Source organism: Monopterus albus, unplaced genomic scaffold (assembly GCF_001952655.1).
Source record: "Monopterus albus unplaced genomic scaffold, M_albus_1.0 scaffold31.1, whole genome shotgun sequence".
In the NCBI taxonomy this organism is placed as follows: domain Eukaryota; kingdom Metazoa; phylum Chordata; class Actinopteri; order Synbranchiformes; family Synbranchidae; genus Monopterus; species Monopterus albus.
In genome coordinates this window covers 165,043-191,191 of record NW_018127911.1, presented here as the reverse complement: position 1 = coordinate 191,191, position 26,149 = coordinate 165,043, and the positions used below count along the sequence as shown (strand labels likewise).

Below are 26,149 nucleotides of genomic sequence, written 5' to 3'. Positions count from 1 at the left end.
CACTGTGACAAAAAGGAAGACAGGTGAGAGTGCAAATGGAAAAGGGAGGCTTAGAAACAAACACGTTATACTTGAATTTTTGAATGCTCCGAGGCTGGGTTGGCTCTGCTCACCACCTGCAGTGCCAGAGATCGAAAACAACATTGAGGAAAGAAAGAGAAAGCGCACACACAGAAAAGCAGGAGAAGATGAATGGCTCTGGGGACCTCCAGGGGTGAGTGACAGAAAGACCAGAGGAAATGTAATAATGATGAACAGAACAGAATCCATGAAGCATTTGTCTTCATATCTAAAAGATCAAAACAATATTCCAAAACCAAGCAACATCAAGCATAGTTAAATATCTCAAAAGTTCACTTGATAAAAGAGGAAACTCTCAGATGGTAGAATAACCAATTACAATTCCCAGTACTGCGATCACATGCAGCATGCTCAAAGTACCACCAATATACACTGTTTTAATATACACTAAAGATTCCCCGAGGCCTGCTGCTCCCGTAACAACAATGCTAAAACAAAAATCTAAGAGCAGGGAATACTGTAGCTGTTAGGTACAAAAGAAACTTTCCATCCTTTAGCTCTGGTCTGTGATAAATGTTTCGGACTGGTTCACTGAGACAAATGGCTTGGGAACCCCTCATGTCCAAGGTGAAACGGGGGGAAATGACAGTACACAAAGCTGAAAGGAAACTGTAAAATTTGAAATAGAGTCAACTCTGTTACAGCTGTTACTTTTAACCAGCAAAAAACTGCACCAACACTAGTGATGCTTTTTATTGGACCAACCAATTTTAACGGGTGGCAAATAAATAAATGTGTTTTCCCTGACTGATTGATCGTGGCTGTGCTATCTCCACTGGTGCTGTTAACCGTTACAGGTATGTTCACAGTGCAAGCCACCATTACAGTTTCTGTCAAAACAGGGTGAACGGTAACATAGCCTGCCTCAACACTAACCTTTCAACCTTGAAAGAGCAACATAAATTTTTATGATGAGTGAGTACATAGTATTATGTGGACTATACGCAAAGCACTCCTCCCTCCCCACCATCTGTGGACTACACCATCAGATGGTGCTGCAGCCAAACAAAAATGTGCTTATATGGTCTCTGATGATTAAAGAGGATGACCTGTCCAGGATTTAAAGATAAGAAGTATGCAGCTGCTGGCTATAATAGCACAAGGACCATTAAAAGTGTTAACTACTATCTATTTAAAATACTTAATTACTTAGACATAACAGTCTCTTATGCAAGAGCTTCCATGTAAGAGCTTCCAGTAAAGAGGTTATTTTTAAGAGCGGAATCAATGACGCTGGTATATGACCAGTAGCTATACTTACACCAAACACAGATGTTTAAACCAATTAGAAGGTTAAGGTGAAAAGTGACAGGGCTACGGCTGTAAAGAAAACTCCAAGAAAAAAAACATAACCCACCAGGACTTGGGCTGTCCAAAGTGCAGGTAGTTGATACTGTAGAGGTCCATGTCCTCAGTGTGCCAGGCAAATGTGGTTTTCCACATGCCAAAATACAGGTATGGAGTATTGACGCCTTCAATGACAATACCACACTCCTGCTCCACCATATCCAGCAGCGTGTTGAGATGGCCAATGTTCCACTCTTGAATGTCCTGGACAGAACAACATCCATTTTTATATGTGTACACAAAGTACTCTGGCATACTACACTTAAAATCATCCTCAAAGTCTATCAATGCTTCACCATCAGATGGCACTGTAGCCAAACAAACATGTACTTACTGCACACAGCATTAAATTAGACCATTTGGTCCACAAACCTTTCTATACTGGCAACAAGGCATAAACACACAACACTTTAAATGTATTAATTTAATTTAAAATTAACACTTGTACATTAATCAGTGTATTTAAAATATGCATTCCTATAGCGAATGAATTAATCACATGGTGTATTTTCATTGAGATTGCCAGGTTATCCAATAATACGCCAACAAAGTCTGAAAAATGCAGACTGAGTTACACTGTCACTGAAAACAGTTAAAATGCAATTAGTGCCAGAAGAGGAGAACAAAATTTTTTGCCCTCAAATAACTGAACAAGGCTCATGATCAATAAAGTGTCCAGTAAAATAAGCAAGGCTGGCAAATAAACCTTGCCCTATTAACATCAACACACACGCACACCCCTCACCTCATCATAGATAGAGCCACTGACATCCGCACCATAAATGGGCGAAACGAATGTCAGGTTTTTCCAGTACTTCCTCTCCAAATCATCAAAGTCTTTGTGGCGAGGTGTGCAGTACCTAAAAACAGAACAGTAAGCAATGAGTAGGGTAGTGGTCCTTCAACTGTATCGCCATGTTTGCAAAGATCCAGCATGATGAGCACTTTAAAGGTTTGGCATGTTTCAATCAATACCATGTAGCTTTTTTTTGCTACTTCAGGTCTACAAATAGCAAATAGGACCCAAAGGATCCACATATGATAAATAAATGTTGCTATTTTAGAACAACTTGTACTAACATGCTTAGTTTATGTCACTGAAAAAGTAATAGTATAATAGTCTGGCACACCTTAGCTGCTGCTCTGTACCCACATCTGAGTCCTGTAGTCTTCTTTGCTACTATTACCACTATCTGTTGTTCTCAGTTTGTCTGGTGAAGTTCTCCTATAAGTTCCAGACTACAAGCTACTAGCTGTGCTCCCCTATCACACTTTTCTCAGATTAGTCTCTCAAGCTCAGCTCACTGTCTTATCTGCCAATCATGTTACCTTTCCCGAGGGAACCCCGTACAGACCCAAAGTGAACATTCACTGTCCAACTACTGGTGTCCTACATCGAAAGCTAATGCCAGCCCATTGCCTCCTGCTATTTCTCCTGGGATCTTCATATCTTGGTGGTGTTAGGCTTCCAGACTAGCGCTACTTTTCACAGTTAGCTACCACTGTACCGGGCTGACTCTCACCGATCAACTGATCTGTAAAGCTAGCAGGCTGATAGCCCATACTGGTCAACTCCCTTCTCTTCTGCAACAAACCGCTGGCACCGTGCTGCTGTTATGCTGTGGATAAACCTGTGGCTTCTCCTCTGGTGCACATCGCTACTCCTGTTTTGGAAACCCAGCTCCTGGTTACATACAAAGGGCAGCATCCTCCAGCTGGATCAGGATGACATGGTACTCCTCAGATTTTCAAAGCTTTAACAAGCATTTACATCCAGAAAAGGTGGAATACATTGCAAATCCCATCATTGACACAGAGGCTCTGGCCGTCACTCACGTTCTGTCTCAATAGTCCTTTCACAGACCAACGTTCTCACTACGTCAGCATAACAAACAGCATGTCAGTGTGTCCTATCTCCATACACTTTCTCAGTCCTTGCGGCCAATTACAATGCACTGTTATATGAAACTCTCTCAACAATAAAAGCCTTGTTCTAAATGACTTCAGAAAAGATACCCACCTAAATTTTCTGTATCGCTGAAACATGGCATAAACCTCTGGATTAGTTCTCATTCAACCAGACCACACCTACAGGATTTACATACACTGACCAGCCATGTCATCAGAGCAGGGAGGTGGCGTTGCTTCTATCTACAAAAAGGACATTCAAATAACCACAATTTCCATCCCAGCCCCACAGTCATTTGAACCCTGTGCCTTCAAACTCTCTGGCTCCACACCTTTGATCACTGGTGTGATTTACCACTCTCCCAAGTAAAACTCTTTGTTTCTCTCAGGCTTCTTTAATATTCACACAATGACTGTAAATGTACCTCAGATTTCCTGGGACTGTTAAAATGCTTTAACTTCACACAACATATTAACTTCCCACTCATACCCACAGTCGCATCCTGGATCTGGTCAGCTCAGCTGATAAAATATTATTAGTCTCAACCTCACTATTTCTGACCACCTGGCTATCACTATGGATACTGACATCCCAATCAAAGATAAGCACAATATAACCTTCTTTAATCTCACATCTATCTACCTCTCAGCTTTTCCAGAGACTGTCTTGCCATTAAAATGTTATTCTCTCCTCCACCACTGTCTGATGATCCTACCATACTTGTCAATTACTACAATAATACACTCTCCTCCTGCCTTGATCAGCTCACTCCTGTTCTAATCAAAGCTGTTTCATTCAATCACTCAGCTCCCTGGTTTACTCCTGAGCTTCACAAAATAAGATCAAAAAGTGTCAAGTGGAGAGACTCTGGAAAAAAGTGGTTTAACAGTACATCTCCAAGCCTCAATGCTGCCTGGTCCAACTACTACTCTCATCTTAAACAGTCTTGTGCTAGCAAATCCATCCACAATCTCTGCATCAACTCCACTCTGTTGCCTTTCCTGCTTGGTCCCAACCTTGGAGACATTTTTAACAGCAACCTCTCTTTTGAACATTATGTTAATCAGATCACAAAAACTGGCTTTTTTCCACTTAAAAAAACATAGCTCATCTCTGCCATCACTCTCCTCTGCTGCTGAAACGTTGACCCATGCTTTCATCACATAAAAATTTCAATGCTGCAATCGTATTCTTTATGGTACATCATCTAAAGTCCTTAATAAACTCTACTGAACTTCCACTGGCTTCCTGTCCATTCAAGTTAAAGCTGCATTAACTAACTTCACTCTCTCATTTTCAAACACTAAGGGCAAAGTATTACAACCAACTCAAGCTGTATCTCCTCCTCTTTGCCCCTCCTACCCTGTTTCTGAAACTACACCATATGTGGTGTTTGAAGGCCACGATATGCTAACCCCTGGGTATAGGTACACAGATTAACCTCTCACACTAAGTTGGCATATTTGAAACATATTAAAGCTCCAAACATTGCTTGAGGGTTTTCCTCAGAGATACTCACTCAGTCAGTAATTGACTACTATGAACCTGCGAACAGAGTTCCCTGCAGACCCCCTCTTTCATGTCATTAATTCAGGAAAAGACCCCAAATAATGGCAACCTGCAGTTATGGGCAGCTACCTACCTCCTTATACCTTCAGATGTTATTTCTACTGAAAAATGTTTAGGAACCAGTATACTCTGTATTTTATGGACACTACAGGGCAGAAAGGACACTCAAAAAAGGCCTGATACGGTCCCTACACTAAGTGTAGTGAATACATTTTTAATTGAGGCCCCTCAATTGGGAATCAACTTACTTTTTGCTGTTGGCCAACTTGCGATACTCGCCCACAGTCATGGATTTTTTCTGGATGTTATATTGGGTGAACAAACCCGACTGACCAGTCACCACCTGCATGATGGGAGCGGGAATCACCATGTCTTCAATGGTGTCATAGGACTTGCGTGGTTTCCAGCCCTCCGGTGGAATCACCTGATAATAGAAGCAGATGTTTAGCCTTTATATTTAGTAAGTCAACATTCAACGTTTAGAGACCTGTAAATGTTTTACATTCAACAAGCCATCTAAGTCTTTTTGTACTTTATTTGTGAGTATAGTTTACTCTGTGTGTGTTTTCCCCACCTTTGCCAGACCAGCACGGTGAGCTCCTTGACTCTCCATGTAGACAATGTATTTAGCAAAGTCTTTGAACTCATCCATGGTGGGCCGGAAGGTCATGATCTTGCAGCTTGGGTTCTTGACACTGACTGGTGGCAGTGGTGAGGGCAGTTGAACCGGGGGCAGTTCAGAACCTGGAATGGGTTCTGGGGCCAAGTTTGGGTCTGCGGGCTGAGCTGGGTTGAGATCTGAAGCAGTATCATGTTCTGAGGTCACTGTTGTGTCAGGAGTTTCAGCTATTACTGGCACCTGGGTGGGAATCGGGTCTTGGATTGCACTGGAGCTGAGAGCAGAAGGCAAGGCCAGGGCAGGGTCTGGGGGTGAGGGTGGGGCTGGGTGAGGAGCCGGGTGAGGAGCCAACACCATATTCAAGGGTATGTCGGTAGCCATTTCGTCGTTTAACGGTTGCAGGTAAACCTGGAGGGGGAGAGCGTGAGCAATGAGGCCATTCTGTATATTATAGCTTCTTTCAAACTGTCTGCACGTGTTTGCAAACTCAAAGTGAGAGCAGCTACAAGGTGGACAACAAGTAAGTGCCCATGGTTGTGTTTAGCTTTGTCATCTTGGTTAGCTCTTAAAATGTCATGCCATGTCTTGTGGTTACAAATGATCACAAAAAACACTACACTGGATTGCATCTCTCGCCATCTTCAGGACAGCTATTATTTAATTTTGTTGGACAAGAAATTCCCACATCTATACATAATACTAATACTACCGGCAACTAGTGTTTGGCCTCATGAGTCAAAGTTGTACACAAATTGTGTGAGCCCTGAGGCTTGTGTATTTTACCAACCGACACCATTACAAACAATAAACTCCACCCTGATAGCTCCAAAGCCACCTCCAAGAATCACAAATAGAGTACCTACCTTTAGAGAAAAAACAATTAGTATTAAATTAATTAGCAACTATGGTGATACTCCACTAATTATGTAAACTGTGCATTCTTTGGATTTTGGGCAGCTGGTCTGACAAAGAAAAGAATACGACATCAGGCTGGGCTACAGGAACTTGTTTACTGCATATTCTGACATTTTATAAATTAACTGTTAAAAAAAAAAAAAAAAAGGACTAATGAATAGACAATTATCCTACTGCACAGGTGAAACCCCACTTAATATAAGACAGTAAACTTGCAGGTACAAGGCATCTGTTTGAAAGGAAAATTATTATGACAGATAAGCAAGTTTGGAGAAAAACTGTCAGTATTTTATTGATGATGATAAACTGGGAAGGAAGGAAATATATATATATATATATACACACATACACATACACCCAAGATCCAGGTCATCAAACTGTATACTTAAAAGTGGAATGCTAAATGTGTGTGGTTTTGGCATCAAGATTAATAGGTTGCTTGTCCTCCAACTCTAAATGCAGTGTTATGGCCAAAAGAGAGCATTTAAATACAACACAGTAGTCATGAGAGCCCTATATATGTATTCTCACAAACACACATACTGTATAAAGCTGACAGCTCTGCCTTATGGTTACAGTCGGTTTGCTGGATTATACTTAGCAAATTTAAAAACTCTAACTAGACCAATGTTTACAACAAGACCTGTAGTGTCAGTATAAATCTTATTTATAAGATTTCTGCTCAGGATGTACATGCAGAACCAAACTAAGCAATAATCCTGTTCATCAACTGATCAATTAAAACTAATGAAAGTAATTAACATTTTTTTGAACACGCCTTGTGTTTGGCAACATTGAATCACTCTGTATGCAAGTTTGATAACTTTACATGTAATTTTCATTCATTTAAAATAAATCTGGAATTTTATACTCATCTAACCAAAAGCCTTTTATTATTAGCTGAATAAAAACATATCCATAATATTAATTTCCTTAAAGGGAGGAATGCCTATATCAGCAGAAAGAATAAAGCTGTGTATTTTTGGCAGAGTATGTGGTCTTGTACATCAATTCAGAATCTTTCAAGAATCGAACTGCAAGTTATTTTTCACCAAGTCCAAACAAGCAGGTAATATGGAGGGGGAAAACTGTTTCACACAAACAGCTGCTATGTGGGTATCTGTTTGAGGATGAACTAAGAAGGCACTGAACCATCCAAACAAACTCAACAATTTCATAGTAGCAATGCTCAAAATGCAATAATGTAGCAAATGTAGCATTTCATAACCCTCAACAATATAGACAAATATATGAATAATATATGACTTTATAAGGGTTTAGGCTTGGGATTAGCATGTCAGGTAAGACTGACTCATATGCACCTTCGCATTCAAAACTATACTCACATCTGCCACAAACAACATTATAGCACCACTAGTTTGTGATTTATTTGCATTGCAAGTTCCTATATGGCAACCCATACAGTGACTGTAAATCAAGAAGTCATTTGCATCAAGCACAAACAGCCTGTTAAGCAGGAAATGTCAAAGTCAGGTTTCAAGCAGCTAAGTGAACAGAGGAGAAGTGGATACGTTTGGCTGAATTTAATGTATGATATCTGTAAATAAATCATACTTCTCGGAGAATTTACGGGCTTTTAAAAACAAACGATTAGAATTAGTTTTAGCTTTGTAACATTTTACCAGGATTAAGTTTTATTTATTAAGAGGGACCCTTTTTCTAACCAGGACCGAGCCAATCGGCGAGGCCACATGACACTCAGCTGTCTAACCACAACAAAAATGGGCCTACACAGACCCTTTAACTCCATCTGGGCCTGAAACACGTTTCAATACTTCATCAAGCTGCACTCCTAATAAAAACTGACATATTAATACCAATAAAATCTATCTGCTACCATGGTCGTTAATTCATATCTCTGGGAGCTTGCAGAGAGAGTAAACGATGAGGTTATTACAAGCTGCTGCAGCTTGTTAAGGTCAGGCGACGATAGCTGTGCACATACATCATTAAGTGCTAGCATGTGAACCAAGATGACAGCGAACAAAACCGACAACTGCTGCACTTCACAATGAGTAATACAAATTAAACTGCACACAAACCAGCTCTGTATAATTACACAGACCTACACCTAACTGTGTCCCAACATCAATGCATTCTTAGCTAAAGCTGGCTAGTTTGCAGCTAGCTACTTCCATATAGGCATCTAGGGAAAAAAAAACTCCACGACGACAGACACCACATATCTCGATTAAACGAGAACACGGCATTTACGTTTGGGGAAAAATATTCTGTTTGGGTGATATTACCTCCTGCTGTAAAGTACCGTCCTCTCCTTGTAAACCCCAATCGAAAGCGTTTCGTTTTTGACAATTCCCTGGATCGATTTTCTTTGAGCATTAGGATGTTGAGAGTCACGCCCACATTAGGAACAACGATTTGCAATTGGTTAACTAACGAGAATTATAAAATTCTTGGTCAGAAAGGCGACGATATGGTTGGTTGTTTACGTTATAGACAGACAAACCAGCCAATAAAAACAGACGCTCGCTACTACAGAAGTCCTAGTGCTCGTATTTACTTGATGTCCACGCCCCGCACGTACACACTACCGGGTTTGGTGAAAGATGTTATGTTAGACATGAGCAAAAGAAAAACCCACAGCGCAAATAGGTATTTATCCATTTTCTCTGTTTAGGAGAATTTTTAACCTTTGAGACAATATTGAGATAGATAAGTTTCTTTTTTCTGTACCATGTGCCATTGTAAACTTTTAGTACATTTTAATTCATGTCATAACTCAAGAGGCACAACCAGTTCATTAGCCCGTTCATGATCAAGGCTAGAATGTTTAAGACAATATTCAGAATCAAGTCAGTTTTCATCCATACCAAATCCCCTGCAAAAAAAGCAATACAATTTAAACTTTTTATTGAATAACACTGAAAATGTATTGACAATTTTTTTTGCCCCAAACATGTGCAAGCATTTCTAAAACTACAAATAGAAAACTAAAATGGACTAAAAATTATACAATTTCAGAAAATATACACATTTCTGGATGTGTATAACGCAAATCTTTGTCTCTCCATAAAAATAAAATAAAATAAAAAACTCAAAATGCTAGCATGTGAATGGACATTGTCACATACACTGCTGTTGAAGTTGAACACCAAACTTCATTCATTCAAGGACAAAATCAGCAGCAAAAGCAGTAAATAACATCTGGATAAAATAGATGATTAGGCATCAAATTTCAGGTGCAATATCCTTATCGTTTCAACTTATGGCAAGCTTTCCCCCCCCTCTTTTAATGACACCAGGTTACAAGCACCCATGGGGAGACAAAAATCTGACTAAACATCCCCTCACAGATAGCGGGATTAGATTTTTCAAAAATGATGAAAGATACACAAGTAACATTTCTAGACTCAATTAGGTTTAAGTGTCACAGACAACATCTAAAGAGCTAGATACATGGGAGATCTACATTACACTCTTGGTTAAGCCCTTTTGTTTCTTTGGACTTTATGAAAGTGCACCTTTTCAGAACTGGGGAAATTCAAATCTATGCCACAGAATAAAATAGCCCTCAGATTGTAACTGTTTGGCTTTCAAGGTTTTACCAAATTCATAGAAACTTTAAACCAACTTCATATACAAATATAAAATTACTATATGAAAATATTTAGGGTGCCAGTACACAACGTAGAAAATCCAACCGAATTTAATGACACTGTTTCCAGACAAGATACTTCCTGAGACTGCCGAAGAGCAGAAATACAAAAACACTAATTTGTTCAGTTTGTGCTTGTATACAAGGTCTCCTCTACATTTTATGAGCCACTTTAGATTCAGAAAGCCTCTTTTCTCACTTGTCATATTAGTGAAGTTTCAATCATTTGATCATACCAGGATGACAAAAAAAAAAAACAGGACAGCACTACTTTGGTAACTTCTTGTATGTTGTCTCGTTTTTTTAACAGTGTGTGAGTAAAATTAAGACAAAGTACAAGCAGCAGATTTTTAAAAAGTAAAAATACAGAGATGTGCACTGCTACAGGCTCCAGATAATGGAGCCTTGCAGGTCAGATGTGATTTCAAACCAATTAAAATCCCAGCTGCATGACCAGATTGAAAAAAACCACACCAAAATAATGACCAGCCACATCCAAACTAACGGTAGAGCTACATTTCAATAACAAACAGTCTTGTTCAAAAGAATCTCTGAACAAGCTGGGCAAACACTTTAGTGACTTTTGGCTCAGTGTTCTCCTAAGGTGTGCTAAACATGGATTGATTTACCAACAATTTTACACTATGGATAAAATTAGCTTTAGTTAATGGAACAGAACAAAACACTGGGGGAAATATTATAGTTGAAGGTATTACTAAATGAATGTATAGGCAGTTAAGATTTTCAATTTATCAGAAACTACATATTATGGCAGACCCAAGCTGAAAAAAGGTAGCAAGGTCCAAAAAAAAAAAAAAAAAAAAGTGTATTTTTATGATTACAAGAAATATATTAGCAACCAATTCTTTGCCTCTACTGTAAATTCCCCTTACAGTTTAAATCATGTTTCCTCAAGGGCTGAGTAGGCAAGACCAATGATCATCGCCCGTTGTTGTACCCTGGGAAAAACTGATTTAAAATGTCTTGCAGAAATTTGTTGACAGTCATGGAGTAGTTCTTGCCCAGATCGTGCCTGCAGGCTGGGCCGGTGTACACCTCTGCTTTGAAGGACCGCTGAAAGCATTCCTGGATTCAAAGATGACTTTCAGTTCTCAGAGGCTTTACATTTTTGTTTTTATTTCACCGTTTGTTATTTTGTAATGTGAAATATCAAGGCCATTTTGTCACCACACTAGCATGACATTAAAGATCATTCTAACCTCACCACCACTACAAATCAATAAAATAAAGGCACATTTTATGCCAATAGTGTCATTCATCAAAAACATTGCTACACTGTTTAATATGTATGATTGAGCAATGCAGTCACGTTTAAAAATAAGACTTTTCAATGCATTCCAAGCTGAAAGCTCATCTGTTTAAGTGCAGTGTTGCAACTATGATCTATCAGTGGAGTATTGGCTTTCATATTTACTCGGGATTCCAAACATTCAAACCAATCATTTCTTACCCTGCAGACATTGTGTTGGCACTCTGTGGTGATGGGCTGATAGACCACTTCTTGGCAGCAAATGCAAAGAAAAACTTCTTCAACCTTGTTCAAAAATTTCTGCAGAAACAAAATATTAAAACATTTCAAAAACACTGAAATTTGTTCTATGACAACACATGTTGGCCTTTGGCTACCTCCTAAGTGTGAGACAATTAATGAGCATGTCAGTAAAAACCAGTAATCTTATACAAGAGCACTGCTGCGATTTCTTGTGTGAAGTTATTGCTAGGACAGTGCTGGCAACATTTTTAATTACAAAAAAGATATGACATATTATAAGCATTTGCTTGTAATACTTCTGACAGTTTACATGAACCATTAATCACCATATATTTTTACTGCCTTTATGTCACAGTAGTAACATACAGAACCGGTATAGTAAGTTCAAGCTTAATTTACCCACCTTCATGCAAAATAAATAACTATGTTCACCCAAACACAAGCTTAGCATATCAAAGCCTTACTGCTGACTCAACCAAAAACGTAGTCGTTCTCACCGGTCCAAGTGACAGTGACTCCATGGCTTCATCCCACAGTTTCTTGTTCAACTTGTCATTCTTGATGAGGGCTTTCTGCTCCTGAGAAAGCTTATACACCTCTACCTTCATTTTCTTGGGAGTTTTGGCTGGTGAGGTCTTGGTGAATTCTGACAGAAAGCAAGAAACCATTATCCATTTAATAAGAGGCTGTGAGGTAATGGGCTGCAGATGTTAAGATTTTTACAGGGAGAAAAACAGAAGTCTGCCATCTGCACTTGGATTATGATCACTCCTATTAACAGTACAATTTTCTTTATGCCACAGAAAGCCCAATGCATGGCTCCAGGGTGATTTTCAGCTTTCACTGTCTCTGCAAACTAGGTAGAGGTAAAAATACCAATAGCCACATAGACCCAAAACTTACCGCCATCCTGAGATTTTCTCTTCCTCTTTGATTTGCTGGGTGTCGCCTCCTCCTCCACTTCACTTTTGTTCTCTTTCTCCTTCTGATAGCCAGCAGGATACTGGAGGAACAAGAGTCCATTTAATCACACTTTACCAACAATAGTATGCTAATGAGGAGTTTAACATGAATTTAACAATACATAGATGAAACGTATTGCATTTACCAGGTAACATTTACAATATTTGTATACAAACATGCTTACAGGGAACATAGTAACACACACCACTTGTTAATATGTTGTTTTAATATGGGTGTAATTGTGTTTATAGTAATATTCTTACAGTTTCTTATTATGAACAAATTCCAGAAAAAAAAAAAAAACAGCAGCAACAACTGGTCCAATCAAGAATTTCTTGTATAGTCTGATAACTTATTCCTCCAAAGCACGGACTTCCAGTGTGGCTCAGATATACAGTAATGAGCCACACTATTGCAACACGTTTCTCCCTGACAATCAAAAGTGTCATTTTATTTGCATTTACTCTGAAATCTACAAGAACATTTGTTTGTTTGTTTTTTATTCAAGGTAAAACAACCTGTTTCAGCACAATTGTTACCAAAGGGATAAATAATTTGTCATTTCTGAGCTCACAACACCTTCAAAAACCAACGTATTATCAATTTGTATACAAAAAACATTCCTTTTGTACAATGTAGTCAAATCCTCTCTACCTGCATGGTGAGTCCAAGCTTCTTGATGCGTTCCTTGCCATCTCTGGTCCATGGTGCTGGCTCATCATCATCACGCTTGAGTAGATACCGCCAGACCAAGAAGCCAGACTTGCCTTTGGCTGGCCAGTACTTCACTACCTAAGGGAAATCAAAGACATTTAAAGTAAATCTACAAATAGATACTTAAAGTTAATATTATAAATCAAACATGTTATTCAAATATAGATTATTTGCTTACTAGTAATTCAGTTCTGGTGAGGCCAATCAATTGCTTCTATTATTTTAGCAGATCTTTACAACAACTGAATCACACAACTTATCTATGTAATGAATTAACCACCACACTCCATGTTTAATAGCTGTTAAAATTATGTTCCACCTTGTGTCAGTTTGACATCTCTCCTCACCCAAAACACACATAGAAAACTGTCCCTCATACCTTATATATCCCATCATATCTGTTTCCTTCCTCAGGGCAATATTTACTGTGCTTGCGTCCTTTGCAGCTGCGCACAACTCGAACTGGTTTGCCTTCCTTCCAGTTTTTGGACTCAGCGCCATGTTTTTCATTGACAGGGACATTGCAGTTGAGAGCGAGTGCCCTGGCAATAACCAGAGTAAACAATTTAAATATGTAACATGAAATCAAGCAAAAACTCAGAAATACTACTGATTAAAGGCAGCTACAATATGTTATGTCCTTGAGTGTCTTACCGGTTCATGTGTGTCAGTGTCTGATCACATGATTGCTCTGCAGTCCTCTTATTTCCAGACAGATCTCGCCCTCCAGATCCAGTATAAGTGAACTCATTACCATCATCCTACAGTGTAAGACATTAAATACTGTACAGTTTAGCAGCCCTGTACAGTAGACAGGTACAGAGGGTAGTTACTTCTATTCTGAATGATGACTCCCATCCCTTGCACTGCCACTTTCGGCTTCTTCCTTCTGGACGAAGGTTTGTCGTCCCGAGATGTAAAACGCAGCGGTATAGAAATGGTTTTGTCCCTGCTGCTGTTATAGAGTTAAATAGGCTGTAGTAATATATTGTAAGTAATTTTAGGTTTTCTTCAGATGTTTTCTTTCTTTTATGTCTTGATTGGTGGAGCCCTGAGTACTTTTATTACGTTCGGTGTAGGCGCCAGGTTTTATGTTATGTGTTGTTGTATTTTATTCTTGTATTTTGTGAATGTGTCAAGGATGTCATTTGATCTGACTGCAAGACAAATTTACCTACATGTATAAATAAAGTAAGCTAACCTAACCTACTACAGACAGTAAGACTACAAAGAAGGTTTGGCAACAAAATGTAAACTCTTAGACTGAAACTGATGGGTTTCTCAAAGTGAGACATTTTTTGGATAACAAAACAGTTAAGCTGCTTCACCTGAAAAATGTCTATGTGCACGTTTAATGTGGTCTTTGAAAACTGCCTTAAGTGGCTAACCTTATTAAAAGTTATCCTCAGCAACTTTTTAACATTACTACCATTTCCTGCCAGGACCAGAGAGTAGGCACCATCATTGCTCCTGCCGTGAATCCCAGCTACATGTGGCCTGTGAACACCAGACTCACTGACCTATAAAAGCCAAAGTAGTAAAACATTACAGTAGGCCCACTGAACGGGGGAAAACACACTCTTATGCTCATGCTCAATCAACTTATCAAAACCAAGACCCAAGCGAACCTTAAGTGAAACACTGCAAATCTATATTTTATGCACCATATTGAAAATGTTTCTTCCATAGCATTAGTTTAATTCTCCAACTGTAATGACTGACCTGTACTCTGAATTTCCACAAGGAGCCAACGGGGACACCAGGAATTGGTCCATAGTGGTTGGACGGGACAATAGTGCACTGCTTGGTTCGACCAACACAGGCCATTCCCTGGAGATTTAGGGGTGGTAAATTGTGTGTGTCTGAAGGCAAAGGTGTTTAACATTTTGTATTGCAAATAGTTGTCTCCAAGGCTAATGGGCATGTATGCAGTAAGCTTATTCTCATAACAGACCATGTAAGCTGTAATTAGTGTCAAGATAAAATAGCTTTTGAAAAAACAGTACCTTAGCATAAAATACTATTGGTTATTTCAATAACAATATGAGCTAAACTGTTATTTATTTAAACTGCAATATAGTTTATGATTTATTGGCCCTCCATTGGCACATGTAGCTAATTCAAATAATTTAAACTAGCAAAATGTGAATTATTTTAATTATCACTGTCTGGCAATACTGTGTCAGTACTCACCTTGCCCCAGTCCCTCTGGCTGGAGGAGCTGGCAGAAGCCATTTTTGCTTTCTTCTTGCTCTCCTTCAGCTTCTCTCCAGCCAACACAACCTCACTAGAGTCATTACGGCAACCTGGGCAATACCTGTGACATAACATGACTCAGATTCAAACACAGCGTATTCATAGTGATGTGATAGTTGTGAGAGTCAGCAAAACAGTGATTACATTTTGTGCCTAGACAGTAACCAGCTAAACACACATTTATCTCAGTACAGCTGTTAAGTGAGCTCTGAATACTGGGCATTGCATATAAAAATAAATAAGTATGAAAAGTGTTTGTCTTCAGCTACACTGGTCATGACTGCATCACAATCCACAACAATAATGACATCACCCTTTAATCATTAACATATTACAGGCAATTTCCTAACTTAATGTTCAAACAAAACAAAAAAAAAAAATTCTGGATATCTTGATTTACTGGGAAGTGCTGAGTTGTGCATCTGCTTTTACTGACCAGTCCTCATCTTCGGGGATGGAGGTTAGTGGTGGGTTCAGGCAGTAGATGTGATAGGCCATATCACATTCATCACACAGTAGCTGTTTGTCAGGATCCTGCTTGATGCCGCAGATGTGGCAGTTACACCAATGACAGTTTTTGTTAGGATCATCCTTACAGTGCTTGCACTCAGGTCCATTTGATCCTGGGGAATACAGACATTTCAGAATATCGACGTTTTATTTAAATACATTTCTCAACTCTGACAAGATTCAAAATCCTGATTAACACATTTCTGTACTATCAACTGCTAGTCAAAGGTCAAGGTCAAAGTGTTTATTTGTCATATGCACAGTTAGGAAACGTGTTTCCCTGTACAATGAAATTCTTACTTTGCCGTCCACATGAATGCCACAAAATACAAATGAAATATAAAGTAGATAAATAAGTAACACAAAATCTAAGGCACTTTAAGCAGCAAATGCAGCAATATAATAAAAATATACAAGAATATAATAAGAGAATGTATGCTGCATGGGAGCAGCATGTGCAGCAGTCATCAGCCAATGTGCAATTATGCATGTGCAAACTGAGAATGTAAACAGTACAGGTCGACAGTACAAGGCATATTTCCTGGTAGTAAACTCTTCAGCTGTTTAGGAGTCTGATGGCAGAGGGAAAGAAAGTTTTTCAGTCTAGAGGTCCTGCATTTCACACTTCTGAACCTCCGGCCAGAGGGTAGGGAGGTTAGTAATGCTCAGCTTTAAAATCTGAAAGGTTCATCTGTAAACCTACTTTTTAGTGGACTCTCAGATCCAGCTGGGGTGTCACTCGGGGACCCTGGCTCCTCAATTTTATAAATTTCAGTCAAGAACATGATCCGGCAGTCATTAAGAGAATCACCAGCATCACTTCAAACAAAGAAACAAAATATCAGTGTAACCCAAATAGTAATCTAACCCTTCAACATCTTAAAATGTTACCAATACAGAAATATTTTACATCTACTCTGATACCACAGCAGAAAATTAACATCTGCCCACCTGCTACTGTGGGATCAAAAACCCAACAAAATTTGAGGTACAGATAAAGACATCCACATCTCACCACAGCTACATGAGCAAACAGTAGTGGTAATTCATTCTACATGGTTGTGCAACTCCAGTTAACATGCCACAGTGCTCTTACCCAAGGATAATCTTGGCACAGATCTCTCGCTGGGTGCGCGTTTCCCTCTTTCTCTGGATCTCAGCATCATACCAGTAGCCACGCTCCTGGGGGTCGTCTGGGTTGTAGTTGACCATAACAACCATTCCTGGCTCTAGCTGATGCCACTGATACACTGTACGGGCCCGTGGACGGACATCCTTACACAGCAGCTGAATAACCCCATTCTCTGGGTAGCTGTGGCAATAAATGGTGCACCATATCAATCTACAGTTCAGAGACAAGCCGCACTCCATCACAGGTGTTTCCTACACAGCACTGCCTGGGGGTGTAGTTGACGGTATGAAAGTATGTGTGAATGTTGAGGAATAACTGCTGTTTGGAGCAGTTTTGAGCAACTACACCACTCAGATAGTGTTCCCTCCAACACCAACATACCAGCAAACTCAACAATACAGGAGCACCTTTCAGAGAGGGGAAAAAAGATCCCACAGTAACCAATAAATTCAAAGGCAGTTTTAGCCCTACATTTCACTGGCAATGCCACTGCCTTGTCTAATATGCATTCAAGACTTTTAACTTGATAGTCTAATTTCACATCATAAGCTTTGCATGTAAAGATGTAGCAGGAAAACATTGCTTTATATCAGTAATAGCTGAATAGCATCTTTCTTAAATTAATCCAACTTTCACTGCTCAACCAGTTAGTTTCTCCTTCTACATCTACATTTTCTGATCACCAATTCAAATCTCTACATTACAAGCAGCTGTCATTTTGTGAAACATTACTCTTTTATGTCAGTACACCAATACTTAGCAAATCTTGGGTCGACAGTAGGACTGCACGATCAATCGTTTTGTGAGCATGAATTAGATCCCTGTGCGATCTGTGTCTCACGTGACAATGATTCTGTCATGTTTGCATTAACAGGGAGACACCTTGCAATAAACCAAGAGCTCTCTTTTTCTTGCTAAGCTGCTGTAACCATTAGCATGAATGTGTTACATCACGTGATGAGCTGCAGACAGTAAGAGATGACTGATTCAAAAACTAATCCAACATATTTGACATTGTGAAAGATATTCTGTGCTGTCCTGCAACTATTTTCCAAATGTTGCACTACCTGCTCTGCACACCTAGTGCCAAATAGCAGTTGAGGTAGAAATAAATCATTTTGCGATTATTAGTTGCAGTTACTGGTTAGCACACGTCATAATCATGCAGCCCTAGTTGACAGAGAGGTGTTAATTGAATATCAAACTTTGATTCCAGCCATCTTAACAGTTTTATAAAAGAACACTCATACATTGACTGATGGACGAAAGCTTAAGCTTTGGAGAAAAAAGTTACAGAAAAATAATTCTTACTCTTCATATTTAACATGGTACATTATCTCCTCTTCTGCTGGCTGTGCCTCCGCCACCTCCTCTTTAGGCATCTTTGTTGTTTTAGTAACATTGATGATCTGGGCCTCAAACCACGCTCCCATGTTCAAGTCCCTTGCATCAACCAGCTCATTGATCTCCACAACACACAGAAAATCAAACATGTTAGCAAGATCTTCACAGCTGTATTAAGAGGTGTAGTTGTTTCAGTGCAATTAGTAAACAAAAGCCTTAATGTGTTCTACAAACACTGCAAAAAAAAAAAAAAAAGATTTTTCTGGTTCTTTATTGCAAAACAACTCTTCTGAATATATCAAGTGTTATCGCGCTTTCATCCTTACAGCCAGAATTCCATTTTGTTATATTTAACTTTTAATATCTTAAGTTCAAGCCACTACATAAGGCTTGCATAAGGCTGCAGAGGTGCCAAACCACTAGATTAAACTGTTTTATTTTTGAAACACGGCAAATAAACTGCTAAAAAAAATTAAGCGAACACAATCATCACAGTATAACAGAGTCAGTTAAACTTTGGGGATGTCAGTCTGTCCATTTACGAAGCACAAGTGACTGTGAATCAGTTTCACCTGCGTTACTGCAAATGGAAGCAACAACTGGTGCATCACAAACTGAGCTGAACACAGTTATCTGGAGTATTCACAGGATAGCAGTTTTTGTTAGAAGCAGCAATAAAAACGTATCCCCGACACCCACACAGCAAAAAAAAAAAAAAAAAAAAAAAAACACTAACAAGTAAATACAGTGTTAATGCCTAGCTTAACCCCAGCCATCAGCTTTAAAACATACCTTGTAAAATCCAAATCCGGGATCAACAAGCTCTGGGGTGTTCGCCTGGGCAGAGGTGCCCGCAGCCTGACCCTCCACCTCGCCGTGAGTAGAGCTCTTGTCAGATTCACTCTGTGCTGAGCCACAGCCAGAATCTGAGTCTGAGAGCTCTGCTTCTTTGTCTTTGCTTTTGACAAGATCAACAGGGAGCATCTTCTGCCTGACAAGCAGCTGTACTATGTCGTTTAAGCCCACGTTGTAGTCAAATAAGGTATGGCCATCCTCCATCTAACATAAACATATAGCATGGTTAAAGGAAAAAACAGCAGCACTTCCTATTTTTGTTCCAGCGGTCTCTCATTTTTCATTTGCTGGTGTCTGTACAGTCATGATTGCACAACAGCAAATTTCAATTCCTATTCAATGTAAGCTTTTGATTTAATGTACATTTTCCATTTTATGCATTCAGTATTTTGTTTTGGTAAAAGTTTAAGCATCAGTCATGATTGAGCTACACCCACCACATATATCCTTGAACAAAATGCTGAAAATGTAATATCACTTGCAACTGAATAAACAACTCAAACAAAAAATTTGTTATTGAACATATTGATATTTAAATGTTAATACTCTGAAAAGCTTTCAACCTTGACCTCAGTGGATAATAAATACCACCAAGAACAGCATAAAGGACACTTCACTAAACATAATGGCAACCAGGCTGTCTCACCTGCTTGCCACGGTAAAACAGCCTCTGCCTCTCTGGTTCCACCTTAAAGAGCTCCATTATTTTGAGACGTAGCTCATCCACCTTGGTAAGTTTGGATAGGGAATCCACCTGGTGGGTTTCCTTCCCATCCATTGTGCGCACTTGAATCCACATTGCAGCTGCCCTCTGTGAACAACCATACCATGACTCATTATAGCCACAATAATTATTATTTTACTCAGTACTTTAAGTAATTATAGTTCTTAATTATGCGATCATTCGATCTTAGACATTTTCAACTGTTGCACACATTCTTAGAACACTGTGTTTCACACAGCATTTCTACAACTTAAAATATCATGCAATCAAAGTGTGTCATGCAGGCTCTTTCTAGTTTTGACAAGCAAACCAAAACAACAAACTTTCACAGTGGCCCACACTAGTACCACTTCAGCTCATGGTTTACCACAAAATCCAAGATATGGCTGCTAAACATTTCTATTTATTTACATGCAAGTGCAACTATGTCCACTGCAGAATGTTTGGAAAATTAAACAAGATATTAAGTTAATAAATCCATCAAGCCCAGTGAATATACCATTATTAATAAAGGGTTTGTCTGATGAGATTTGAAAGTTTGGTGCATGTATTAACTGTCATTTGTTTTAATCATTTTCAGCAAGAAGAAATGCAGTAGTGTAAATGTCTCAGATCTAATTTGCTTTGCAACAAAATTACTTTTGTCTGTACTCCAAGAAATATTAACATGTGTCTAAATCTTCAAATGTGACAACTAAGGCTATGGTCACATTAAGGTGGCCATATTTATCTTTTTCTTTTTTTTCCTTCCTTCACACAAAGCCAGGATTTTAACATGTGTCATGTGGTGCTTTTTCTTTTAAAGCAATGTGTGGACACTACACAAAGTTTATGCTTGCATACAGTATTTACACTTTGTCATAAAACACACATACATGTCAAAGTTTACTAGAACTGCAACGATTAGTCAATGAATGGATCAACTGAAAACTAATTAACTACTGAAACTCAAATAACATCTTGGTCATTTTTTTAAAGTAACTTCTAAAATGTGAAGATTTGAAACTTTTGTCATACATGATGGTAAATTGAATTTGTCTGGGTTTTGATTGCCAGGCAAAAGATGTCTGGGCTTTGAGAAATCATTTCAATCAAATTCACCAGTCTCTAACATTCTAGAATTGGTAAAACAATCAACAGTTGAAGCCATGGATAATCCTACCCACTAGAACGGGGTTGAACCCTGTATACTTTACATTTGTTAAATTACTTATGTGTAGTAACAATGTTTACTTGCATGGACCCTGTTAAATAAACAATTCCATCATCAAAACGTAGAGCCCGTTTCCTAAATGAACTTACATGTTTGTCAGTAACTGATACGACTATCTCAGTGCTCCCTTAGTCTATTGTTCTGCTGCCAGCACTGGACTGTCATTTTTGCAGAGTATCAAAACGGGAGGGAACAAGCTGATTTAAATACAGTGCGGGAAACTAAGCTGCAGGCCACTCCCACTTCTTTTAAAGCAAGCACATCCGGACGCGAAGAAGCGCTAGCAAACAATGTGTTGTTGCTCTCTGGCAATAAAGAACACCGCAATATTGCCTTAAATACTTTTAGATTAGATGATTACAATAGTAATTCGGTCCTTTACTCGCACTGATCGTCCTTTGTCCTTATTAGGTGGTTAGTATACGGTGAACTCGGCAGTTGCCTGGCTTTTACTTTTGTGCTCTCAGCTGAGCTCTTGTTCGCGCTGCTGACTCGAGAAAAAAAAAACAAGACCGGTGAATAAAACACAAGCAAAGTCAAACTACTTCCTCCCACCTACGATGTGTCACTTCACCGACACCATTCATTTTTTCCAACGTTAAACAGAGATAAAAACATTAGCTAATTCATCCGAAAACAATACGGGAAACAGGAAAATAAACAATCTGATTATAGTCAAGAGTATTTGTTTTGCTTCATAGGAAGTAGTAAAGCGCAAAGCTATTTGAAATGTTAGTGCTGCACATTACGTTGCTATAACGTGACTACAAAAACACAGGATCACAGCTCGTGGCAGTCAGGTTCATGACCCATCCTTATCAATGCTTACACCAAACCACGTTACAAGTAGAGAGCTTTCAACTGGTATATTAGCAATGAGAAATCAGAGTACATTCCATGGCACGGGAACTGTCCAGTTGACCAAAAATTCTGACTCATTTTGAGTTGTACGTCTATGGAACTTGGTGTAACGTTAACAAACTCAAACAGAAACGAGGAAGGACTTTGTCAAGTTAGCTAAACTTATTAAGCTAGCAACTGGGCTGTAATAACAGCACACTTTTAAAATGTATTGCAACATGAGGGGGGAAAAAAAACGCTTTACCTGTTTGTTCGTCCAAGTGAAAACGAGAAACTAACGTTTACGGAATTACGCACACGTTTTACCCAAACAACTCTTTGCAGGGTTTACACTAACAACTATGTCTCGGTGAGGACTGATCAATGAGTTATTCTTCAAGACTTTGATACTCCGCCTTTTTAAAATTTCAGCTTCACCATTGGCTCATTTCCTCTACGCATATCGAATTCATTGGGTGGTATATCTATCAATCTGTAATGTGGCTGGCGCTTAGGTTTAGCGCGCGAAACGGCATTCTCGTGGGTGCAGCTCCCCACAGATATTTATCGCGAGATTATGTAGCAAATTGTAAACCGGTAACCCAGAGAGCCAGGTGGTGTTTTTGGTAAAAATCTAACTGATAAGGTTGTTTATCATGTCTGATGCATGACTGTTTCGTTGTTATCGTTTCCTTCCTTAAATGAATCATCTAAATTTGTAAAACCTGGATGTAGAGCCCCTGATTGACTTTACTAAAGCTGATTAATAACCTAAACAAAGTGCAATTATGTTACCTTCAATATGACTGAGTATGAAAATGAAATAGGCCAACTAATTATAAACTAGAGCAATGCAAACAAGAAGTAGGTGTGTATTTGGGTATGCAGGAGAGATTTTCTGGCAAAATTGCTACATGGCTTTCACTCGGCAATACACTGCTCCTGTCAGTTGCTTTGGTCTATTTCTATTTGTTTAATGACTAGTATATCCTTGTGGCTGGGGTGTACTTATGGACAGAGGTGGAAAGTAACCAAGTACATTTACTCAAGTACTGAACTTAAGTACAGTTTGCATGTCTCCATATTTTACTTGAGTATTCTGATACATCAGACTTGAACTTCACTACATTTCAGAAACAAATATTGTACTTTTACTTGACTACATTTATTTTGATAAATGTAGTTACTAGAATCTTTTCAGAATCAGATTAATAAAACTAAATACAGTATTATCATAAGAGTTTGTTGATCCAGGGTGGAAAATTCCCAAGATTCCTTGCAGTAAAGTTCTTTAAATTTTAATCATAACATTCAAAACAGCAGATGATCAATAGAGCATAGGGTAGTTAGAATTAGCTCCATCCACCCAATATACAAGAAAAGTGATGTACATAATAATACATCTCTACTTTTGGTACTTCCAAGTATATTTTGATGCAAATACCTTTATACTTTTACCTAAGTAACCTTTTTTCTTTTAAGAAGGTTTTTCAGTTTACAACTTAAAAATCATGATACCACAAATATATAGACAGGCCTATGCCGGAACATTTATTGGAAGCAGCAAAATATTATGGAAATTATATCTCAAAAAACAAAACAAAAAAATCAAAACTGTGAGCTATATAAGTAAGTGAATAGTAATTATGGCAAAAGTATTGGGATGGTCCTTGGAAGTTGCAGTGTTATTTGAAACTTATAAAATGTTCTATAAGGTCCAGGTGCCAAATCCAGATGAAGTCTGTCAGATATCCTTTAATATTTCTTTACACATTTAACAATAGCTTCCATTCATAGCTTTTTAATTGACAATAACAGTTATATTTTAAGTCACTGGATCTCTGGGGTGATATCCAAGAGGGCTCTATCGACTGATGATAGTTTATTTGTGGGTGAAAACCCAGTCCCTGGGAAATGAAGGCGTGATGTCTTTCCTCTAGCATCCCCTGACTGAAGCCTGTCATTGGAGCTGCTCAGCATCAGACAGTAGCTGTAACTACCAGAAGTGAATGTCTGTAACTGTATGAATGTATAGCAGAGCATTACCAAAAACAGAGTGCATGTTGAGGAAATCCTTCCTAGCATGAAAAAAGGTTGCGCACTAACAGGAAAACCACTGAGCCATTCAGTTGTATGTTGTCTCTAGTGGGGTTGATCCTGGACAGAGGTGCCTGGCAGGGACTGGACAACACTCAGAGCTCAGGGAGGATGACAGGAGGTGGACTCGACAGGCCAAGTTGTCCAGGAAATCCTTTTGTAGCTTTGCTATGGCTTGCGAAAGCACAATGGGCAGTGAATGTACACTGTGGAGAATAGAGTCCAGTTTCTCTTCCAGAGCTACAATCCTTCTGTCCAGCTCCTCGCTTCGATGCTGCAGCTCCAACACCAAATCATACATTATATTCTGCGTCTGAAAACAGCAGGGAAAACAATTCATACATATGACATTAAAGCATGTTGTTGTCACTATGAAGAGTGTTCACATTGAATAGAGAAGACAACCTTTTACGCAACATATTTTTAGAGATTACAAAATTCCTTTTAAAAAGACTATATTGTCAACTAGAATTAGTGCTTTGCTGTTGTATGCCTCTGCCAAACAGTCAAATGTACAAGTTTTGGACAGAAGTGAGGTCACTGACCTTGACCTTTGAACACCAAAATCTAATTCATCCTTGAGTCCAAGTGGACAGTTGTGCCAAATTTGAAAAAAATCCCTCAAAATGTTCCTGAGATATTGTATTCACAATAGTTGGATGACCTCGGGATGAAATTGACCTTGATTTTTGACCTCTGATCACCAAAAACTAAGACATCATAAAAACCCAGAGTGGTGTTCTACATAATTTGGTGTGTTTGAATTGAGCTGTATTAAATAATAGTAAAGCTGTGAGATCTGAGTGTATCTATGTCAAAATTATATGAAATACAGTGAGGAACAGAAGTATTTGAACACCCTGCGATTTTGCAAGTTCTCCCACTTAGAAATCATGGAGGGGTCTGAAATTCACATTGTAGGTCCATTCCCACTCTTAGAGACAGAATAAGAAAAAATTCAGGAAATCACATTGTATGATTTTTAAAGAATTTATTTGTCTAGCACTGCTGAACATAAGTATCTGAACACCTGAGAAACAGCAAGAATTCTGGCTCTCAAAGACCTGTTACTGTGCCTTGAAAAAGTCCACCTCTACTCCACTCATTAATCTAAATTAGTAGCACCTGTCTGAGCTCTTTAAAGACACCTGTCCACCCCACAGTCAGTCAGACGCCAACTACTACCATGGGCAAGACCAAAGAGCTGTCAAAAGACACCAGAGACAAAATTGTGGACCTCCACAAGGCTGGAAAGGGCTACAGGGCAATTGCCAAGCAGCTTGGTGAAAACAGATCAACTGTTGGAGCAATTGTTAGAAAATGGAAGAGGCTAAAGACGACTGTCAGTCTCCCTCGGACTGGGACGCCATGCAAGAGCTCACCTCGTGAGGTATCACTGATTATAAGAAAGGTGAGGAATCAGCCCAGAACTACAAGGGAGGAGCTGGTCAATGACATGAAGAGAGCTGGGACCACAGTTCTGTCGGTAGAACACTACGCTGTCATGGTTTCAAATCATGCATTGCACGGAAGGTTCCCCTGCTCAAGTCATCACATGTCCAGGCCCATCTGAAATTTGCCAAAGACCATCTGGATGATCCAGAGGAGGCATGGGAGAAAGTCATGTGGTCAGATGAGACCAAAGTAGAACTTTTTGGTCTAAACTTCACTCATCGTGTTTGGAGGAAAAAGAAGGATGAGTTGCATCCCAACAACACCATCCCTACTGTGAAGCATGGGGGTAGTAACATCATGCTTTGGGGGTGCTTTTCTGCGAAGGGGACAGGACGTCTGCACTGTATTAAGGAGAGGATGAATGGGGCCATTTATTGTGAGATTTTGAGCAACAACCTCCTTCCCTCAGCCAGAGCATTGAAGATGGGTCGTGGCGGGGTCTTCCAACATGACAAC

The 26,149-nt window shown here is 39.1% G+C and overlaps 3 protein-coding genes across 4 annotated transcripts in view; all 3 read right to left on the bottom strand.

The window, feature by feature from the left end:
* The window catches only part of kdm4b (lysine (K)-specific demethylase 4B), a 48,182-nt gene extending 39,346 nt beyond the window's left edge, over nt 1-8,836 (bottom strand). The window contains exons 1-5 of the mRNA XM_020596726.1: nt 8,711-8,836; nt 5,481-5,933; nt 5,155-5,330; nt 2,174-2,288; nt 1,439-1,632 (exon numbers count right to left, since the gene is read on the bottom strand). Of these exons, the coding sequence (XP_020452382.1) occupies nt 1,439-1,632; nt 2,174-2,288; nt 5,155-5,330; nt 5,481-5,906 (911 nt within the window). The 5' untranslated portion in view covers nt 5,907-5,933; nt 8,711-8,836. The remainder of the gene's footprint in view (nt 1-1,438; nt 1,633-2,173; nt 2,289-5,154; nt 5,331-5,480; nt 5,934-8,710) is intronic.
* Nucleotides 8,837-10,435: 1,599 nt separating this feature from the next.
* uhrf1 (ubiquitin-like with PHD and ring finger domains 1) lies at nt 10,436-22,617 on the bottom strand. The gene is made up of 17 exons (XM_020596886.1): nt 22,407-22,617; nt 20,011-20,175; nt 19,302-19,568; nt 18,477-18,631; nt 17,130-17,345; nt 16,737-16,852; nt 15,960-16,146; nt 15,461-15,584; nt 14,990-15,097; nt 14,689-14,787; nt 13,922-14,028; nt 13,647-13,809; nt 13,208-13,345; nt 12,494-12,593; nt 12,088-12,236; nt 11,549-11,647; nt 10,436-11,163 (listed from the first exon to the last, which is right to left on the bottom strand). The coding sequence occupies exons 2-17, from the start codon at nt 20,161-20,163 to the stop codon at nt 11,017-11,019; spliced, it is 2,328 nt and encodes a 775-aa protein (XP_020452542.1). The 5' UTR covers nt 20,164-20,175; nt 22,407-22,617; the 3' UTR covers nt 10,436-11,016.
* Nucleotides 22,618-23,328: 711 nt separating this feature from the next.
* Nucleotides 23,329-26,149, bottom strand: part of kcnn1b (potassium intermediate/small conductance calcium-activated channel, subfamily N, member 1b) — a 12,659-nt gene continuing 9,838 nt past the window's right edge. For both annotated transcript variants that reach the window (XM_020596895.1, XM_020596896.1), the window contains exon 10: nt 23,329-24,551. In XM_020596895.1, the coding sequence (XP_020452551.1) occupies nt 24,267-24,551 (285 nt within the window). In that variant the 3' untranslated portion in view covers nt 23,329-24,266. The remainder of the gene's footprint in view (nt 24,552-26,149) is intronic.

Bases quoted from the DNA above. Each gene is read 5' to 3' on its own strand.
- uhrf1 (XM_020596886.1), bottom strand. From the start codon at position 20,163: ATGTGGATTCAAGTGCGCACAATGGATGGGAAGGAAACCCACCAGGTG. The intron at 16,853-17,129 runs GTAAGAGCACTG...CTTTGTTTGAAG, and splicing joins TGTGCCAAGATTATCCTTGG to TGATGCTGGTGATTCTCTTA. The intron at 14,029-14,688 runs GTTAAAAAGTTG...CTTACACTGTAG, and splicing joins TGGCAGGAAATGGTAGTAAT to GATGATGGTAATGAGTTCAC.